Source organism: Stegodyphus dumicola, chromosome 3 (genome assembly GCF_044657685.1).
Source record: "Stegodyphus dumicola isolate Sdum_Otavi_A_Nest chromosome 3, ASM4465768v1".
In the NCBI taxonomy this organism is placed as follows: Eukaryota; Metazoa; Arthropoda; class Arachnida; order Araneae; family Eresidae; genus Stegodyphus; species Stegodyphus dumicola.
Window position 1 is genome coordinate 127,745,329 of NC_140770.1, and position 18,172 is coordinate 127,763,500.

General features: G+C 33.0%; 1 protein-coding gene across 3 annotated transcripts in view; it reads right to left on the reverse strand.

Moving 5' to 3' along the window:
• The window catches only part of LOC118202079 (C-Maf-inducing protein-like), a 171,977-nt gene that overhangs the window by 102,161 nt on the left and 51,644 nt on the right, over positions 1 to 18,172 (reverse strand). For all 3 annotated transcript variants that reach the window (XM_085813289.1, XM_085813288.1, XM_085813287.1), the window contains exons 5-7: positions 10,402 to 10,491; positions 7,365 to 7,472; positions 1,018 to 1,098 (exon numbers count right to left, since the gene is read on the reverse strand). In XM_085813289.1, the coding sequence (XP_085669415.1) occupies positions 1,018 to 1,098; positions 7,365 to 7,472; positions 10,402 to 10,491 (279 nt within the window). The remainder of the gene's footprint in view (positions 1 to 1,017; positions 1,099 to 7,364; positions 7,473 to 10,401; positions 10,492 to 18,172) is intronic.

An 18,172-nucleotide genomic window follows, 5' to 3' on the forward strand; every position in this document is an offset into this window, starting at 1 on the left:
TAATTTAGGTACTTCCTTTTTCTGGTTTAAAAAGAGCAACTAATTGTGACATCAATCTAAACTGCCTCCTTTCAAAATTAATCCATCAAAATGAACTTTGCACTGCAGACGCCTTTAACAAAATACGATGGCTGCTTTAAAAATTATTGGCTACCTCAAAATTAAATATTCTAGATTTGGTGCTCTTCTCCTAAATTCATCTGTTCTCCCAAATTCGAGATCCTTCCATGTTACATAATAACAACCTAAAATCAACCAAATGGTAATTAGCTGAACTTGGTTCGGTATCAACATCTTTTTCCCGTCTTGCCACTCTGTCATAACGATTACGCATTAAAATATCCCACACACACTCATATATATATTAAACAGATTGGAAACTTGTTACTTGAAATTTCAGATGCAGTTTACGCTGTTAGCTCTAAAACCGTTTGTTTGATGCAAGATGAAGATGAGTCTTTTATTAGCAGAATGAACTTTTACAACTGAGCATTACTTTCTTAACGGAAAAGTTGTTTAAGCTTTTAAAGAGATCTTCGCAAACGTTGGTGAAAGTTGTAGAAAAGTGTTTTTCCGCTTAATTACTCATTTCGAAAAACATAAATTGTTTGCCAAAAACTGTTTGCTTAAATATTTTCTCGTCTCATCTAAGCCTGGACAAAATCGACGAAGCCAGAAACAAAATGTAGCAGTCACCAACAAACAGTTTAAGAAAGATGCCATTGCAGTCATATTTATGTGTTGCGAAGTAATACTCAATCATGAAAATTCCTTCTGCTTGAGAAAAATTCCTCTCCACCTTGCAATAAACAAACTGTTTGCTAACTGGATAAAATTCAACTCAAATTTCGAATCATAGATTATTTATAACAGCATAGGGGTATCAGTTAGTGAAATAATTTGCCATTAATATTAATTTCTGAAAGTATTATACTCGTGACATTTGGATTACCCTACATAATAATATGTAGTTAGAAAAAGGAAATTTTTCTGAAGAATAAAACCTGAATATTTTACCATGTTGTGCTTGAGTATCCTTTGGACAATAGGCGTGCAGATATCAAGGACAACTGTTGACCTCGGGTTTTCACGACAATGCTGTAATCATACGATAAACATCATACAAAGTAATTCATTTACGTCATTTACAAAAAAATATCAAAGTACCTAAATAATAATGGATTAATCACTATAAATAAACTGAATGAATAGTAAATACTATGTACAGGTGGAAACCTATTATACAAGACAAAATTCGCGATCGTATGTAAATTCAGTAACGCATCTTATCGTAACAAAAATATTCTGCACATTTGATTCAACGGAAAAATCTCCTCAATATGAAATTAAAATTACGGAATAGAGGTACAATATATGCATTTTAGTTACAAAATCAAGAGAAGCACGACGTACCATTTGTCATAGATAATATAGGGTGTGCGGTTTTAACGTTATATATTTTCAAAGTAAGATGGTACCCACCGATAAATATAACTGACAAATCAATAAGTAAATCAGTGTCTTTTAAAAACAGGCCTCACTTCTTCAGTATAATGTCCTGGAGATCCTTTCCTGACAATCAGAGCATTATTCTCATCTCTCAGGTGTACTTGCTCTGACCCAACATGGAATGTCCTGTAAAACAGTGGTTGTGTCCTGCAGAACTGTCTTCAAGGCTGTTAATATCAGGTAAGGAGTTGTAGAGTTCCTCCCTTTTATCTATTAACTAAGGGTGGAATAACCTAATGAAGTACTATGCGAATAATTGCTTAAGTCCACAAACAGAAAAGTAAACCTCAAGAAGGTTTAATTACCCTTTATTGCTCAAACTGAAGGTGTACAGACGGTCCCTTTCTCAGGACGTACAACAAGCCTCCACTTGGACTTAAAACTCAAAAGTGTAAGAAATAAAAACTTAACTAATGACTACCTAAAGAGATTTAGCCGAAGCTAACACAATTCTAAATAGTTGGCCGCTAAATATCGAATCAGCTAGCAAAGCTATCAAGAACATGCAATACGGTCGAGCGTAGTAACAGCTTAGAGAGACATAGTCAAAAGACAAACGCGAGCTATTCAGAAACTTTGATTCTCTCGCCCAAAGTCAGTGGAGCTTCGACTTAAATACTACTCCTTCTCATTTGCATTAAACGCGATTCTTAAAAACTCATTTTGGTAAGGAATTTGTAGGCTGAAATTAGGGGAGATAGGAAAGGAGCTTTAACTTAAAAATAATTGTTACAAACTTAAGATAAACCTTGAAGAGTAAATGAAAATTTCAGCTTAGAAATATCACTATAAAAAGTCTTCTGAATTTCTCCCTCAAGTTTGGTAGCATTATTTTTATTGTCCAATTCTCCAGGCTTTGCTATATCCGATGTTTTATTAGGATATTCGAAAGATTGAGTCTACATTCACATTTACACTTATACAGTTGTAAAGTGTACACTTACACTTGTGTGTGTCACATTTACACATTTGCCAAGTGTAATTCCCATTTACACTTAATACATTTACACTTAGCCTTAAAAATACATTTTGTAAGAAACTGCGAATGTCTCGCAAGGTACTATCATGGCAATGGCATGGGAGATGGCAGTCCTACATGTTATAGAACTGTGTTATTATCATAAAGTTTTGGTTATCTTGCTTCAGTATATCAAACTACTGTTAGACATGTTATCACATTACGTTAATATTGCTCGCGTTATGCCAGAGCCGTACTAATTTATTTTAAAATTGGTATGATCTGTATGATATTCCTGAAGCCTAACTCCGACGTCTCGTTTTTCTCGAACTCTCCAGTAATACTGTAGTTTTCTTACAGATTATTAGCCTAAAATTGTCTATAGTGTATGACTGACCATTAAAGATTTCCAATTTAAGACGCCCCAAGAGAAGAACATAAATTATGAAGTCTGGGGAACTTGCGGCCCGAGATGTCTTTGCGTGATGAACATTACGGAGTTTCTGTACGATTGGCAATAGATACTTTTTCAGCACAACAATGTCTAACCCAAAAGCTAATGAAGCTCTGTTTATGTTTATCATTTGCATGTCTTTTACACTTATACATCGTTTCATATCTGTCCCAATTCATTCCTGCTCATATTAAGAGTAAAATATTTCGTATATACGACGCATATTTCTGATTTATGTTTTTACAGACAAGAGCGTTTTACTAATATTTTATTCATAACTCAAACAATTTTATTTGTAAGTTATTTGTCTTTCATTACAGTTTGAAATTTTATGTCTGATGTACGAAAAGGAAGAAGGAAGATGTTGAGTATCTCAGTAATGAATATGTGTTGCGAGAATGGCAAAGCATGTCCATTCCATCCGCCGTCGGACTTTGTTTAAAGTCGAATGGTGGATAGAAAAACGGTCATTTCGTAGACTAGAATAGGAAGTCTTATCGTTTCGTCAAGAAAAACTTGCATAAACATCTATGTTAAAATCTTCTACGAAAAACATTATTCAAAATGAGCAATTACGTTAAAGAATGATCGTACTAAAAGCGCAATGACAGTATGTAAATTCTGTAATAGCAACACTAGATTAGCAGCATTAAATTTCTGCAGTTAAAACAAACCCATTACATTCTTAAATTCAAACTGTGTTTATACGCCTTTCTCATTTTTGTGTCTTTTGTTGTGTTCTTTTTTATTTTTGTGTCCTTTTTGTCTCCTGAAAGATGCATAATCGCATGACAGTTTTGCATTGACAAAGACAAATAGCAGTACGAGCTTCTTCTCTTTGTGAATAAAAAGTACACAACGATTCTTTTTTATTTCTATGTCATTTCCATTTCATGGTACAGAGATTTCCTTGCCGAATTCTGCATTTCAATTGCGTTTTCCTTATTAAATTCCTTTCTTTGATACCCTTTTATACGATTATTTTTTTTTAAAAGGAAACATTTTTAAGAAATATAAACTGTCTTGGAAGGTTATTATTAAATTCTGAAAGCGGAAATGTAATTTCTAAAATCAGGAAAGTTTCATTAAATTTAATAATATTTCAAATTTTTTATATTCTTTTACAATTACCCTGGTGAGGACTAAATTTCTAGATATTCAGATGTGCAATTTAGAATTACACTTGGCAAATGTCTTAACTATGAAACACTAGAAATAAATAGTACTAGGAATGCTAGCACCATTAATTTTATTTTATTTTATTGTATACGCTTAATACTGGTTCTCTTGCATGAGTCAATGTATTTTAAAACTGTCTTTCATTTATTTATATCAAAGCTTCTAAAATTTATTTCATTAATAATGTTTAGTATAATCTAAATATGCTTTCAGTTTCATCGCTTACAATGTTAACAGTTTGCACGCGAATATGTAGCTGAATAATCTTAAAATTTATAAACCGAACTTTGTGTTCTCAATATTAAAAGAGAAAAAGAAATGCATATTTCTCGTAAAATTTAATTCTTTCTTCCTTGTTCTCGAAAGTACTTCAAAAAATTTCAACATTTTTACAATTTCTATATTTTTATTTTATAGAAACATATTCTTTAAATATTTTGAAAAATCTGATTTTTTTAAAATTGGAGGCCTTATCTAATAACAATTAATTCGATCGCAGAAAGTAAATATTTACATATTGAATTCTAAAGTCGTTTTATTTCACAAAAACAGTTTAAATATCATGAGTTAAATCTTAGAAAAAATGATGACACTGTTTTCTAATTTCAAATAAATTGACGTCATCTTTTATTATCAAGGTTATATTTGCAAATAATTTTGTTTTTAAATATGGTTTTCATTAAATTTTGTTTTTATTAAGAACGTTTAACATTACGTAATTTTTTAGTCTTTTTTATATGATTCTTGCACAAAAAATTTGAGAGATTTCGTAGTTCAAAAGAATCCTGAGATTCGGGTTTTTAGGATTATAATTCTGGAAAAGTTAGAATTCGTCTCATCTCTAATAATTAGTATCATTTTTGAAAAGTTATGAGAAAATATGTGTTCAAAACATTTTTAATACTTTATATAATGATATTAAAATTAAAATCATAATTTTCTTTTGCAATATTTTGCAGTGAAGATTTATTTATAATTAACTTGCACGCTTTCGGATTTATTTAGAAACAATTAAATAAAATGAAATCCAAATCTGAAAAAAATATAAGATTCTGTCGGACATTATAATGTCCCAGATTACATATTTTGGGGATGCGGAAAACATCACATATCCCCACTTCAACCCTCACTCTCAATAGTGATCGTAGGAAGAGATCCTGAGGGTATGCCTGAGGTTATCATCAGGGTATGGTAAGTAGCACTTGTTTCACAGCATCCGTGTCAGGCTTCACAACATTCCCCATATAGTGTCCAGGAGCTTATCCGTTATTCCCTGGATATATCTTGGAATGTGACATTAAACAACTGAGGAGGTGTGTTTAAAAAGTTAGGACAATATTCTAAAGATTCCCTAAAGACGTGCTAAATAAGAATTTTAGTCTTTATACCCTATCGTATTGCTTAAGGCACTTCGCGAAAACGAAATATTGGGATGTGACATCAAGTACTCGGGAAAATGTGTTTGGGAAAATAGATGGATGTTCCTGGATATGCTGAATATGTGCGAAGCCAAACTTCGTATTCATTCCTTGAAGATGTTGGTTGATTTATAGGTGAAACTATGGCATGACAGTAAATTCACCATGCCGAGTGAAAATGGCTGTAATAAGAATGTAACCCAATCTTCTTTCAGCATGTTCATTCTTCTTATCTGCCTTTCAAACAGTTTTTTGGAATAAATACTGATATCGTCATATCTATCATATCGCGTAGTTAGCTTCAGCGAATCATGACAAATACACTGCTGGCTATTAAAATAGCAACACCAGGAAGGAATGATCTGACGAACGTCAAAATCACATGAAAGGAAGAAGTTGGAATATGCAAATGATTAGCATTTCAGCGCATTTAGATGACGCGGGAGAGAGAAACGGCATCTCAAGCACTGCATAAAAGAAAAGTTGTGTAGTGGATTTCTCATTCGAATGTGCTTTTTAAGGATGGAGTTTGCTCCGAATATCATGTTATGTCTCGAATAAGAAGAGAAAGTTTCGAAATTCGATAAAGGCAAGATCGCTGCCTATCAGAAGTGAAGATTATCGTTATTATTATTATTGATATCGCCGGTCACACTGGTCGACCTCTAACCACTGTCAAGCGAATATGGAATCAATGGATTGCTGAGGGTCATACCGAACGGCATGCAGGATATCAATGCTCTTCCATGACTAATGCCCGAGATGACAGCCTTATTGTGCAGTCAGCCCTGCAAAACCGTACGACCACATCAAGGACCATTAATCAGAAAATGGGCATGTTAGCAGCACGCCCAATATCAGCTCGTAAGATGCGTCGACGTTTGCAGCAGCGTAGATTATCAGCAGGTTTATCATTACTTCGTCTTCCCTTGACAATGCAGTATAGAAAGAAAGACGGCGACTCTGTTGCACCGACAGACAAAGCTGGGTGCAGGAGTGGCACAATGTCACCTTTTCAAACAAGTCCCGGTTCTATTTGCAGTATTCTGATGGCCGTCTGGAGTGTCCGAGATGACCGCACGTCGCCTGCTTGCATTCGTGGCATAGGGCTCCTGCACCTGGTGGGATGGTTTGGGTAGCCATTGGAAATACATACGAAAAGTACATCTCTAGTTCGGATCGACGGTAATTTGAACGCAGATCAATAGATTTCTGACATCTTACGTCCAGTGGTTGTGCCCCCTCTTCGAGGCTCCCAAACGCCATGTTCCAACAAGATAATGCAAGATCACATGCTGCACGTCGTGTTCTGACTTTCCTCGATGTACAGGGTATTCGATTGCTGGCCAGGCCTGCACGATCTTCATATCTGTAATCCATTGAAAAATTCTGGCCATGGGTTCCTGAGAGACTGGCCCACCACCCCTCTCCGGTTAATACAGTTGATGAAGTGTGGCATAAGCATGGAATGAGTTTCTCATTTCTGTCATCCAACCCCAGTTTGACACCATGCCTAATGGGGGACGTGCAATAAATACTTTTTTTGTATTTGCTTTCCTTCATGGTATTGCAATTTAAATGGCCAGCAGTGTATTATTTCTGAAATATCGGAGTTTTGCTTCAGCTCACTCTCTAATTCTAGCTTTATTTTATTCTAAATTCTACTCTACCTTTTCTAATTTAATTTTACCATTCTCCTCTGTTTTTTTAATTTGAATTTTTCACGAGCAATTGTCCTCAAAATACCCGAGGAGGTTTTTATGCAATACGGAATATACAAGGTTTTACAAAACAAGAATTGAAAGCTTCATGTTTTTAAAAACAACGTTAATGTAAACTTACGTACCCAGCAAAAGAAATCACATATTTCTGATGTCGGAGTAGTTCTTTCTAAAAGTAACGAAACAGTTGTGATCACTTCTTCGGCTATGTTGCGGGCCATCCACGTCTGACCCTTTGAAAAATAACACACATGTATTTAAACAAAGAACAAAAATTGAACAAACGTAAAGATATACATTATCAAATTAAGTAATGGCAAATAATATTATTTTCTGAGTAATGTCATTAAAAATATTTCTCGAGCTGTAAAGATTTTGTTTCGAAGCTGAACCCGATGCAGAACCTCAAATTTATCGCCACACTAAAATAAAGAAAATCTATTCTTCTTCTTTTTTTTATTTCTTCCCCCCATTCTTTCAACCACCCATTTATCGAGAAAACCGGCTAGAAGTAAACAAAAGAAATGATGCAATTTTGCCAAGACATGCCACTTTTATCATATTTCCCCTAAATTGACAGTTTTATAAACAAAATGTCGTTATAATTTTTCCTGCGATAACTTTCTAATGAAAAAGAATTGGATAATGTGTATAGATGCTGTTGGCACATTTTTAGACGATTTTGCTTTGCCTTAAAAAAATCTTCTGCTCGGAATGTTTTTTAACTGCAACTATATTTTTAAAGTATAAATTACCGTCTGATACTTGACAATTTTGTCTTCATGCAAAATAGCGCTTTTAAAGAAGCAATGGATGGAAGGCTTATAAGGTTTTTTCTCCCTTCTTTCTGCATACCTTCGTGGTGTAACGGCAGCACAGTCGGCACGTATTTGAAAGTTCCAAGTTCGAGTCTTGACGAGGGCATTGCTAATTTTTCATGTCTCCTGCTTCAAAATAACCTAATAACTCTACAAAATAACCTAATAACTATGTTTATGTTCTTTCCGAAGAAAATTATTGGTATCTAACTATTAGAAAAAACTTTGTGAAAACCATGGTATTTCGATATATAAAACTACGATAGGTAATGTTGTCAACAACAAAGGAAAAACACGTCAAAATTTAGCTTCAATTTGAACAATTGTTACAAATGTGTATCCAAGGCAAAAAAGGGGTGTTTCGAATGTTGTAAAAGAAAGATCTTTAATGCTAATTTTAGATCTTTAATGTTAATTTAAGAAAATCCGCCAAGTCATAGGACAGTTGCAAAATCATTAAAATGCTCAGTGTCAACTGTAAACAAAACGATTAATGCTGATTTGAATTTTAAAAGGTGAAAAAAAAAAACATAATGCGCATCGTCTTTCTCTACGTCATATCGCCGAACGCAGAACGCGTTGCAGAATTCTGAGAAACATTTATCCGGATAAAAATGGAAAATTATTTTCACGAAAGAGGAATCTTGTATGTACTTAAATGACTGCAATAAAAAGAGATCATTTATTATCATGAAAGAGGAGGAAAAAATCTTAAAACATGGGATTTAAAGAAAGTTTTTCTAAAGGAGTTACGATTGTTACTGGATGTTCATATAACGGCAAATTAAAAATGAAGACAGTAAAGAAAAATGTTAGGATCAACTCCACATATTATCAAGAAAAAATTAACACAAAAGTTTCAAATATAAATACCTTCTCTTTACACACAGTGTGATCAATCAGTAGAACTGCATCAAGACAAAGGAAACAGCGACATGTCAAAACCTACTGTTAATTTGCTGAACAAGTATCAAAGTTATATTCCTCACTCAGATCCCTACTAAATCTCCTGATCTGTCATCAATGTATTTTTGCGTTTCTGGACTTTTAAAAAGCGGGTTGTCCAAACGTCAACCTACAACCTCCTTAGACTTTGGAGGAGTTCTAGTGCAATGGAAAGTATAGGATACCTCTTCTGATACTACAAAAAGGCTTTGTTGTCTTGGAAATTACGGTATATGATCATAGTGAAGAATAAGGATTATCAAATGGAACATTTAAAACGTAACAATTTTAAGTTAAATCTTTCTGTAATTACAATGAAAATCATCTAAAAAATATGCAGACAGCCTCTGTATAAGCTAATTTTCCTTGCAAAATTCTCCAAGAAAGCATCCGTTTGATAATGCAGAGAGCTGTCACATGGTTTACATGTCGCTCTATAAATATCAAAAATGCCTTCAGGCAACCAAAACCTAGAATTTAAAATATTATTTATTTTTAACATTTTCGTTAGCGATATGACAGGCATTATAATTTAAAATAGTATATGTTAATTCATTACTTACATATTTTAAAATATTAGTGATTTATTATAATATTAAATATTCGTAAGATGAATCCAAAATATTACACATTAATAAGATGATATAATTTAAAATATCAATAATATAACTGAAGTGGATATAATTTAAAGCAGGGTTTCTTAAACGTTTTCCAGTCGCGACTCCTTTCTGTCACTGAGATTTTTTCGCTACCCTCAGGACCCCCTAATATTTACGAAAATTTTCCGGGACCCCATAAGCACTGCGCAAATCCGACACACGCGTGTGTGAAACTGTCAATTTTTTTCACTTGTACTGTAATAGACTGTTGTAGTTTTAGGTCATTAACTTTTTAATTGTAAAATTATTATAATAAGTTAAAGAAATATCAAACTGCTGAATTTTTTGGCCACCCCCAGTTTAAGAAACGCTGATTTAAAGCATTAAAAAGTGCTCTAATTTGAAACAAAAAGAATAGCCAGATTTGATTTTTAGTTTTTATTTCCTTTTAATCTCTGCATGTCAAACGTATTTCAAGTGTTCACAACGTATGAAGAATATACTACAATCGAGTCCCATTCCGTTCAAAACATTGCTGTTACTTAAAAATGCATATTTGCTCTGCAAGAAATAGTTCTGAGAAAGAATTTTAGTCTTAGACTGATAGATTTATTTAAACGTAATTTTTAAACGTTATCGTAAACATTAAATGAAATATCTTAAAGGATATAGATTTATTTTTTTTTTCAAATTAAGCACATTAATATTACACTATTCACCCATTACCATTTGAATAACGTAATTTTAAAATAAATTGATGAAGAAAATGGTTTATACTGAGCAAACTAGTTTCCACTCACCTTAACTAAAACGTCAGAAATGATATCTAAAGCTGACTGAAATACCCCATCGTCTTGCAAAGGCGTCGTTAGAACCATTTCTACCAGATTCTATAATCAAGAAAAAAAAAATCACTGCTTATTATGTAACGTAAAAAGCATGCAGCATTCCATACAAAATATAGAAACTACTTAAAGAAAAGTTCCTTTTCAAGACAATAAACGAATGCAGGAAACAAACTTGCCCTACTTACTGAACGTCAGTGTGTACACATTATTTAAAAAAAAACTGTACGATTAAATACCACTTTAATTGTTAGTCTTAGATCCATAGTTTTAGTTTATGAAATGAACTGAATAAAACAAGCTTCCGAAACTACAGATATTATGACATTTAGAAATATATATATATACGAATGACTTATATATTACATGAATACATGTATGAATATCTTACATACATGACACTACACGGCACTTATGAATAAAATGTACTGATTTTAAATTATTACATGAGTTTTCTGAAAAGAAAGTTCTAATTAGTATATCATTTCTTATTTTCTAATGATTATTAAATAGCAATTAGATGAGATGCGAAAGTGGACCTAAATCATCCTGAATATTAAATAATTTAAAACTGTTTTACCCCATCGATAGATACAATGTATTCAGTGTGCTGAAAAAATTTTCTACTATTGTAGATATAAAAGTTATCAGTTTTATCATTTAGATAAATGGGGAATTAAAGCTCATGCTTCTAAAATTAGTTCATGTTTTTCTTTCAGAGTGCGGCAATTTTAGTCACGTGGTATCCGTTAGTAAAAGGCTGGCACAGCTGATTAGGTAAGACACAATGAACCTAAAAGATTTCTCATTTTTTAGGTTTAATTTCCTGATTTCATTTTTAATGACTTAAAATATTTCTATCATTTAAAAAATACTTTGAAGTTAAAGCCGTATAAATATCTGTGAAAAGTCAGAATAAAGAAAATTAAATTTCATCATTTCTGTAAATGAAGAATTTGAGATTTAAAGCTTCAGATTCAATTCATAATTTCCATACACATAAGATATCTTTCAGTAATTTTCATTAAGAAATGTACCTGCATACATAGCTGTACTTAATTACAATTTAGCATCGCATTTCCTCGTGTGTGCGATTGTGATGTAAGTGATTAATACATATTTACAGTAGCTAGATATCCCGTGATTCGAATCCCGGCGTAGCCACAGCTGAGTTGATTTTTTACCTTTCTTGGCCCAGAATATCTAATAGTCTCTGAAGTCATATCCGAATTAAATTTGATAGACCATACTACTATTTCTCCACATAGTTTCGATCGGCTGGAGCTCGTGCTTTTCCTCTGTCGCTTTCAACTGGAAGAGAACATAAAGAAATCATATCATATTTCTTGTATATGCTCTCATTATGTCCAGAAAATGGTTATTATGTCCAGCTAGCAATTAGAGGGCCCACGTTTGAAGCCCGGACAAATTTCTCAAAGCACAATTGAATTTTTCATATTTCCTACTATAAAATGAATCTGATAAATTTCAACAACTTGTTTGTAATACCAGGGAATTTTAATTTGTTTTACTATGAAACATATTTTCTCAGTTATATTTGTTCCTACGGAAGCAGTATAAAAATTTTAAACTTTATGCATTTTATCCTAAAAACACCATGTGACGAATAAGAATTTAAATTGCTAATTTATTTCACTCACTGTTTAAACTTAATTCATTCATAGGTCTACGGCCAATCATTGAAGAGTATTTGCGTAAAATGGTACTGAAAGCGCCCTATGTAAAAATTATCACAGATTAATTAAGTATCGAAAAGATGATTAAGCAGTCTTCCTGAAAAAACAATCATTCAGAAGGATTTATAGTGCATTGACTTTCTTCTTTTATTATTTGGGCACTTCGTAATTTTCTCATGGCAAAACATCACTAAAAACGAATATTATGCAATACACAAATTCATAATTTATTTTACATTTCCTTTCCTATATTTAAGGTAAAGATCAGAGCCTTTTTGCTTCATTGGAAACACTAGTATGAATTTCTGAAAAAGAAAGAAATCCAGATTTGCGTCTTTCGCAAAAAGAAAAAGAAGAACTTCTTAATTGATTTTGTTACTATTTTTGTTGCTGTACTTATCTTCTTGTCTGGGAATTTACACATAGTGAAGAAAAAGATATTAGAATAAATTATGCTTCAAAAATAATTCAAAGTTATTTTTAGAACGAAATTTTTGCACAAGCTTTCGTACCACATCGGAAGTTAAATACAACTTGCGTTAGGCAATTGGGTTCAATAAACATTAAGTTATTATAAAAAAGGAATGAAAGATTACATCATTTCATTAAAATAATGACGGAAAGTAAGTTGTAAAACCTTTTAAGGTTAGGAAAAAGAAATCTTAAAGCGTTCAAATTTTAACAGTCACCAAAAAAAGATTCGTTTAAAGTTTAATACGATTTATTAGTAGAGATTATTATTATAGATGGTCCATGAGGAACAGCGAAGCATTTTACAGAATACTAGATGAACATACGTTTAGACTAACATGGAAACATTACGTATCTTCTGTACTCTATATAAAAGTATTGAATGTTTTTAATTGGATATATCACGAATTAAACATATTTTGATTTAAATCAATCAGATTTAAAAGTAAAGAAAATATTCTTACAGACTGCAACTATTGCTTTTAAATAAATAGCTTAGTTGTTAATTAGTAAAAGAGAATCTTGCATTTTGCTGAATGGCAACACATTCGAATGAAAAGTAAAACAATGTATTTACAGTGAAGTACGCAAAATCACATTTCGAGACTAATAGCCCATTTAGGTTAAAAAATGACCAGACTAAAGATATTTATTCAAACATTAAAAAAAAAAAAAAAGGAAAAAAAGTCTGAAAGGTTTCATATTTTAAATTGAGTTCAAAGAGGCGTTTTTTTTAACATTTTGTGTGTTACCTTTATTTATTAAATATCATGTTCTTCGCATTTAAACCATAAAATTCAGTTCAAGAGCAATATCGCAAAATAATTTTAAAATCAGCATATCTTTAGAATTTCCGACACACAGTCTCACGCGCTGGAGATAAAAATGTTTTTTTATGTACAGCGTTGCCATTGCTCCCTTTGAAATCCTTGAGATTGTTAATTAAAAATTTGTTAAAGTTTTACAAAATATGAGATCTTATAATAAACAAATTCCAAATTTCAAATCTGGGCTCCCAGATAACCATATTGGCAGGAAGATTACGTTATTCAGAATTTGGTGCCGTTGTTTTATCACAATGCGAGAAACATACATACATTTATGCAGATTCTTCATTATCTAATTTCTTTAAATATAATATTTGCTGGCATTTAATAATAATATTTGCTGGCAATAATTTGAAAAGTGAAAGAACGCTTGTACTGAATCAACGCAAAATGCCAAATCGAAATTAATAGTCCTTCTGGGCAAATTGCCCCTTTGGACTAAAAATGTGAAAGGTTTCAGGTTTTAAATTACGTCCAAAGATGCGTTTTTCTTAACGTTTTGTGTGTTACCTTTATTTATTAAATATCATGTTCTTCGCACCCACACCACATAAAATTCAGTTCATCAGCAGCATCGCAAAATAATTTTAAAATGAGCATATCTTTGGGATTTCCGATATACAGTCTCGCTCGCTGGAGATAAAAATGTTTTTTTTTCCCCCGCACAGTGTAGCCATTGCTCGCTTTGAAATCGTCGAGTTTTTTAATAAAAATTTCGTTAAAGTGTTACAAAATATGAAATCGATAATAAAACAAGTTTCAAATTCCAAATTCGGACTTTCAGATGCCCATATTCGGGTCTAAACGTACGTTATTCAAAATTTGATGGCTCTAGCTACCATTGTTTTATCACAATGCGAGAAACATACATACAGGTTTCCTATAATACATCTTATTGTATCTTTTTGTAGTATTGTATCTTACTGTAACTTCTTCATAAAAATCAAGTAAATAAAACCGAGTAAAATGCTATTGTTTTAGTCACATTTTATGTAGTTTAAGCAAATGTACGATTCAGGTTTTTATGCATGCAGGAACGTAATTCGCATGTGGAGACTTAAAACAAACCAATAAGCTAAGAAATAATAAGAAACTCAAATAAAACTGTGCAAAGTATTATCTTTCTACTATTTCTTTCCGTAACTTGTTTTACTTACAGAATTTGTTAATCGACATGTGGAATAACGGTTTTAAAACTCATTGTTAAGTACAAATGATGCTGAATTTTTACACTATGTAGCTGTTCGTAATTTTTTAGTAGGGAACATATTTTCAATATAGCGTAAATTAATTTTGGTCCCACTCCTGAAATTAGAATGGGGGGGCATTATGTGTATAGCGGTGTCCAGGCATTGAACCACCTGTATTTCGTTTGCAAACCTGTTATTAAGTATTTCGCAGTATTATACTATCCACTGACTAAATTGCCTCATATAAAGCAGATGCAGGATTCGAATATTGTAGCTGAACAAGCACAATTCATGTTTAATATCTGTTATACTGACTCATGTTATCATCATTAAAGGGAAAATTACACATCGACAGACTAATTCTCAATTGAGGAAGATGAACATGGCAGTGAGATACTTACAACTAAGCAAATAAACGTGTTTTTTTTTTTTTTTTTGATTGACGTAGATTTTAACTAAAATTGTATATAAATTTACAATAAGATTTTTCATTTTTCAAATTCTAAGTTAGGCTACTGAAATTTAAGAATAATATTTAATCGTTTTCAATAGCTTATAGAAAAGAATATGAAAAATTAGTTAAATTAAAGCATTATCTTTCGAAAAAAGCATTAAAAATTACAAAACTTATAATATCAAAACTGAAAATTTATTCTATTCGAAGGTAGGCCATAGATAAATTTTCAGCTACAATAATTAATATTTGAAAAAAAAAATGGGTTATGTATCTACTTCTAAGAATGCAGTTAATGTATTTCTACATAAAAAAGCAAAAATTTAGATTCATTCGTTATTCTTATTTTAGGAAGACGTAGCTAAATATGCAGAATAGATGAATAGGCTATTAATATTAATCTAGTTTTCCCCTTGTATAAAATATAAATCTATCTTAACCAATATGGTCTCCAAACTAATATTGTTATATTGTTTTAACGAAAGCTCCGGGAAGCCCCAGGTCCCAAGCAAATTTTTAAGGGTTCCGCAAGTCAAAATTAATATAGAAATTTTTTAATACTTCGCGGATCGTTAAATTAAAAATATAAAATAACTATTTGTAAAATATTTTATATTGATATTGTTACTTAAAATATTATTGTGTTAAAATAATATTACGGGTTCGTAATAGATCGAATATTAGGTTATATAGGGTTCGAAGATAGGTTAATAAAAATTTATTTTATCAAAATAAACACTTCAAACTTCTGTAAATTTCCACAGAAATAGTCGTACAGGAGTTCACAGTATCACACATTACAACCAGTAGTTACGAATCAAACTACTAAGAACTTTAAACACAACGCAATGCAAAATGCATCTAAAGAGAAAGCTAACTCGAATATCTCAGTTCACGCGGAATTAACAATTCGCAACAACAACAACTAAGCAACTGAGGGCAGATGCTTTCTCTCTTCGGCCTCAAATACACTGCTGGCCATTAAAATTGCAACAACGAGAAGGAATCACCTGAAGAGCGGCAAAATCACATGAAAGGAAGAAGAAGTTGGGATATGTAAATGATTAGTATTTCAGCGGATTTAGACGACATAGGAGGGTGAAACTGAATAAAATAAATAAACTAAACAAAAATATAATGAAGCACTGAATAAAATAAAAGTTGTGTAGTGGATTTCTCATTCGGAAAGTATTTTGTAAGTTTGGAGTTTGCTCAGAATGTCGTGTTATGCCTCGAATAAGACGAGAAAATGCTTACCAGCAAGTTTCGAGATTCGAGAGAGGCAGGATCGTTGCTTATCGAAAGTGTAGATTATCAATCCGTGATATCGCCGATCGCACTGGTCGACATCCAGCTACTGTCATGCGAATATGGAGTCACTGGATTGCTGAGGGTCATACTGAACGGCATGCCCTCCTATGACTACCGCCAGAGAGGACACACAAATTGGGAGGTCAACCCTGCGAAATCGTACCAGCACATCACGGAACATTAGTCAGGAAATGGGCATGTTTGCAGCTCGTAAGGTGCTTCGACGTTTGCAGCAACGTGAACTATCAGCAGAGTGACCATTACTTCGGTTCCCCTTGACAATGCAGCATAGAGAGAGACGGCGACTCTGGTGCACCGAGCGACAAAGCTGGATACAGAAATGGCCCAATGTCGTCCTTTCATACAAGTCCCGGCTCTGCGTGCAGTATTCTGATGGCCGTATATGTATCTAGAGGCTCCGAGAAGACCACACGTCGCCTGCTTACATTCGTGGCATAGGGCCCCTGCACCTGGTGTGATGGTTTGGGTAGTCATTGGGTACACGACACGCACATCTATAGTTCGGATCGACGATAATTTGAACGCAGAGAGGTACATTTCTGACATCTTACGTCCAGTGGTTGTGCCATATCTTCGAGGCCCCCAAACGCCATGTTCCAACAAGATAATGCAAGAGCACATTTTGCACGTCGTCTTCTGACCTTCTATACACAAGATATTCGATTTCTTCCCTGCACGGTCTCCAGATCTGTCACCCATTGAAAACGTCTGATCATGGGTTGCTGAGAGACTGGGCCGCCACCTCTCTTCAGCTAATACGATTTATGAAGTGTGGCGTAGACTTCAAGCAGCATGGAATGAGTTGCCCATTTCTGTCATCCATGCCCAGTTTGACTCCATTCCTAATGGGGTAAGGGCAGTTTTAGCTGTCAGGTGTGGCAGCTGTTTCTACTAATTCCGCGCCTATGTAAACCTCCAAATTGTTTACAAATTTAATCATTTTGTCTTTAGGGCATACTGTTTACGTGCAATAAATTCCTTTTTTGTATTTGCTTTCCTTCTTGGTACTGCAATTTTAATGGCCAGTAGTGTAGTTTTCAACCGACTGCCGAGATATTTCTTGTACTTTCTGCTTCTCGAAATTACTGGAAAGCAATACGAGGGTGGAATTACGGTTACAGCTAACACAGGGGTCAATTACATTTTTTCAATTTCAATACATACTATGGTGATACAGCGACCGGCCCCCAATGTCGCCAAATATTCGCCAAATTTAATTATATTTCTGGCCAAATTGGCGACAAAATAAGTGGCCAAACCGTTGTCAGCTTGCGATATCTCGCCAAATTACCAAGATACCCGTTTACTCAAGGTTAAATGCATTTACCCCTGTATACTTACTTTCCCGGTATAGCTTTTGTTTAGATTTTTCATGTTGCAAAAAAAATACAACAGTTTTACTTATAATTCTGCTAAAATTACTTATCTAGGTACAAAATTCGTAACAATATGAAATAATAGCATTTTTATAGATTAATTACGTTTTTATGGAATCATATTTTAATGGAGTATTTTTTTATATTTTTTTACCTAAAGCACACGCTTCATTGATTTACTTTTTGAAACTCAGTTAACTTTCTCATTTTTTTTATGATAATAGGGTTTGCTACAAAATAAGTCGAGTTTTAAGGGTTCCACAAAACAAAATTACAATTTTATGAATTTTACGAAGAAAACTCTAGTTTTATAAGTTCAAAAAAAGACAGTTATATTTTTATGCATTCCACAAAAGAAAATTCTAATTTGATGGGTTTC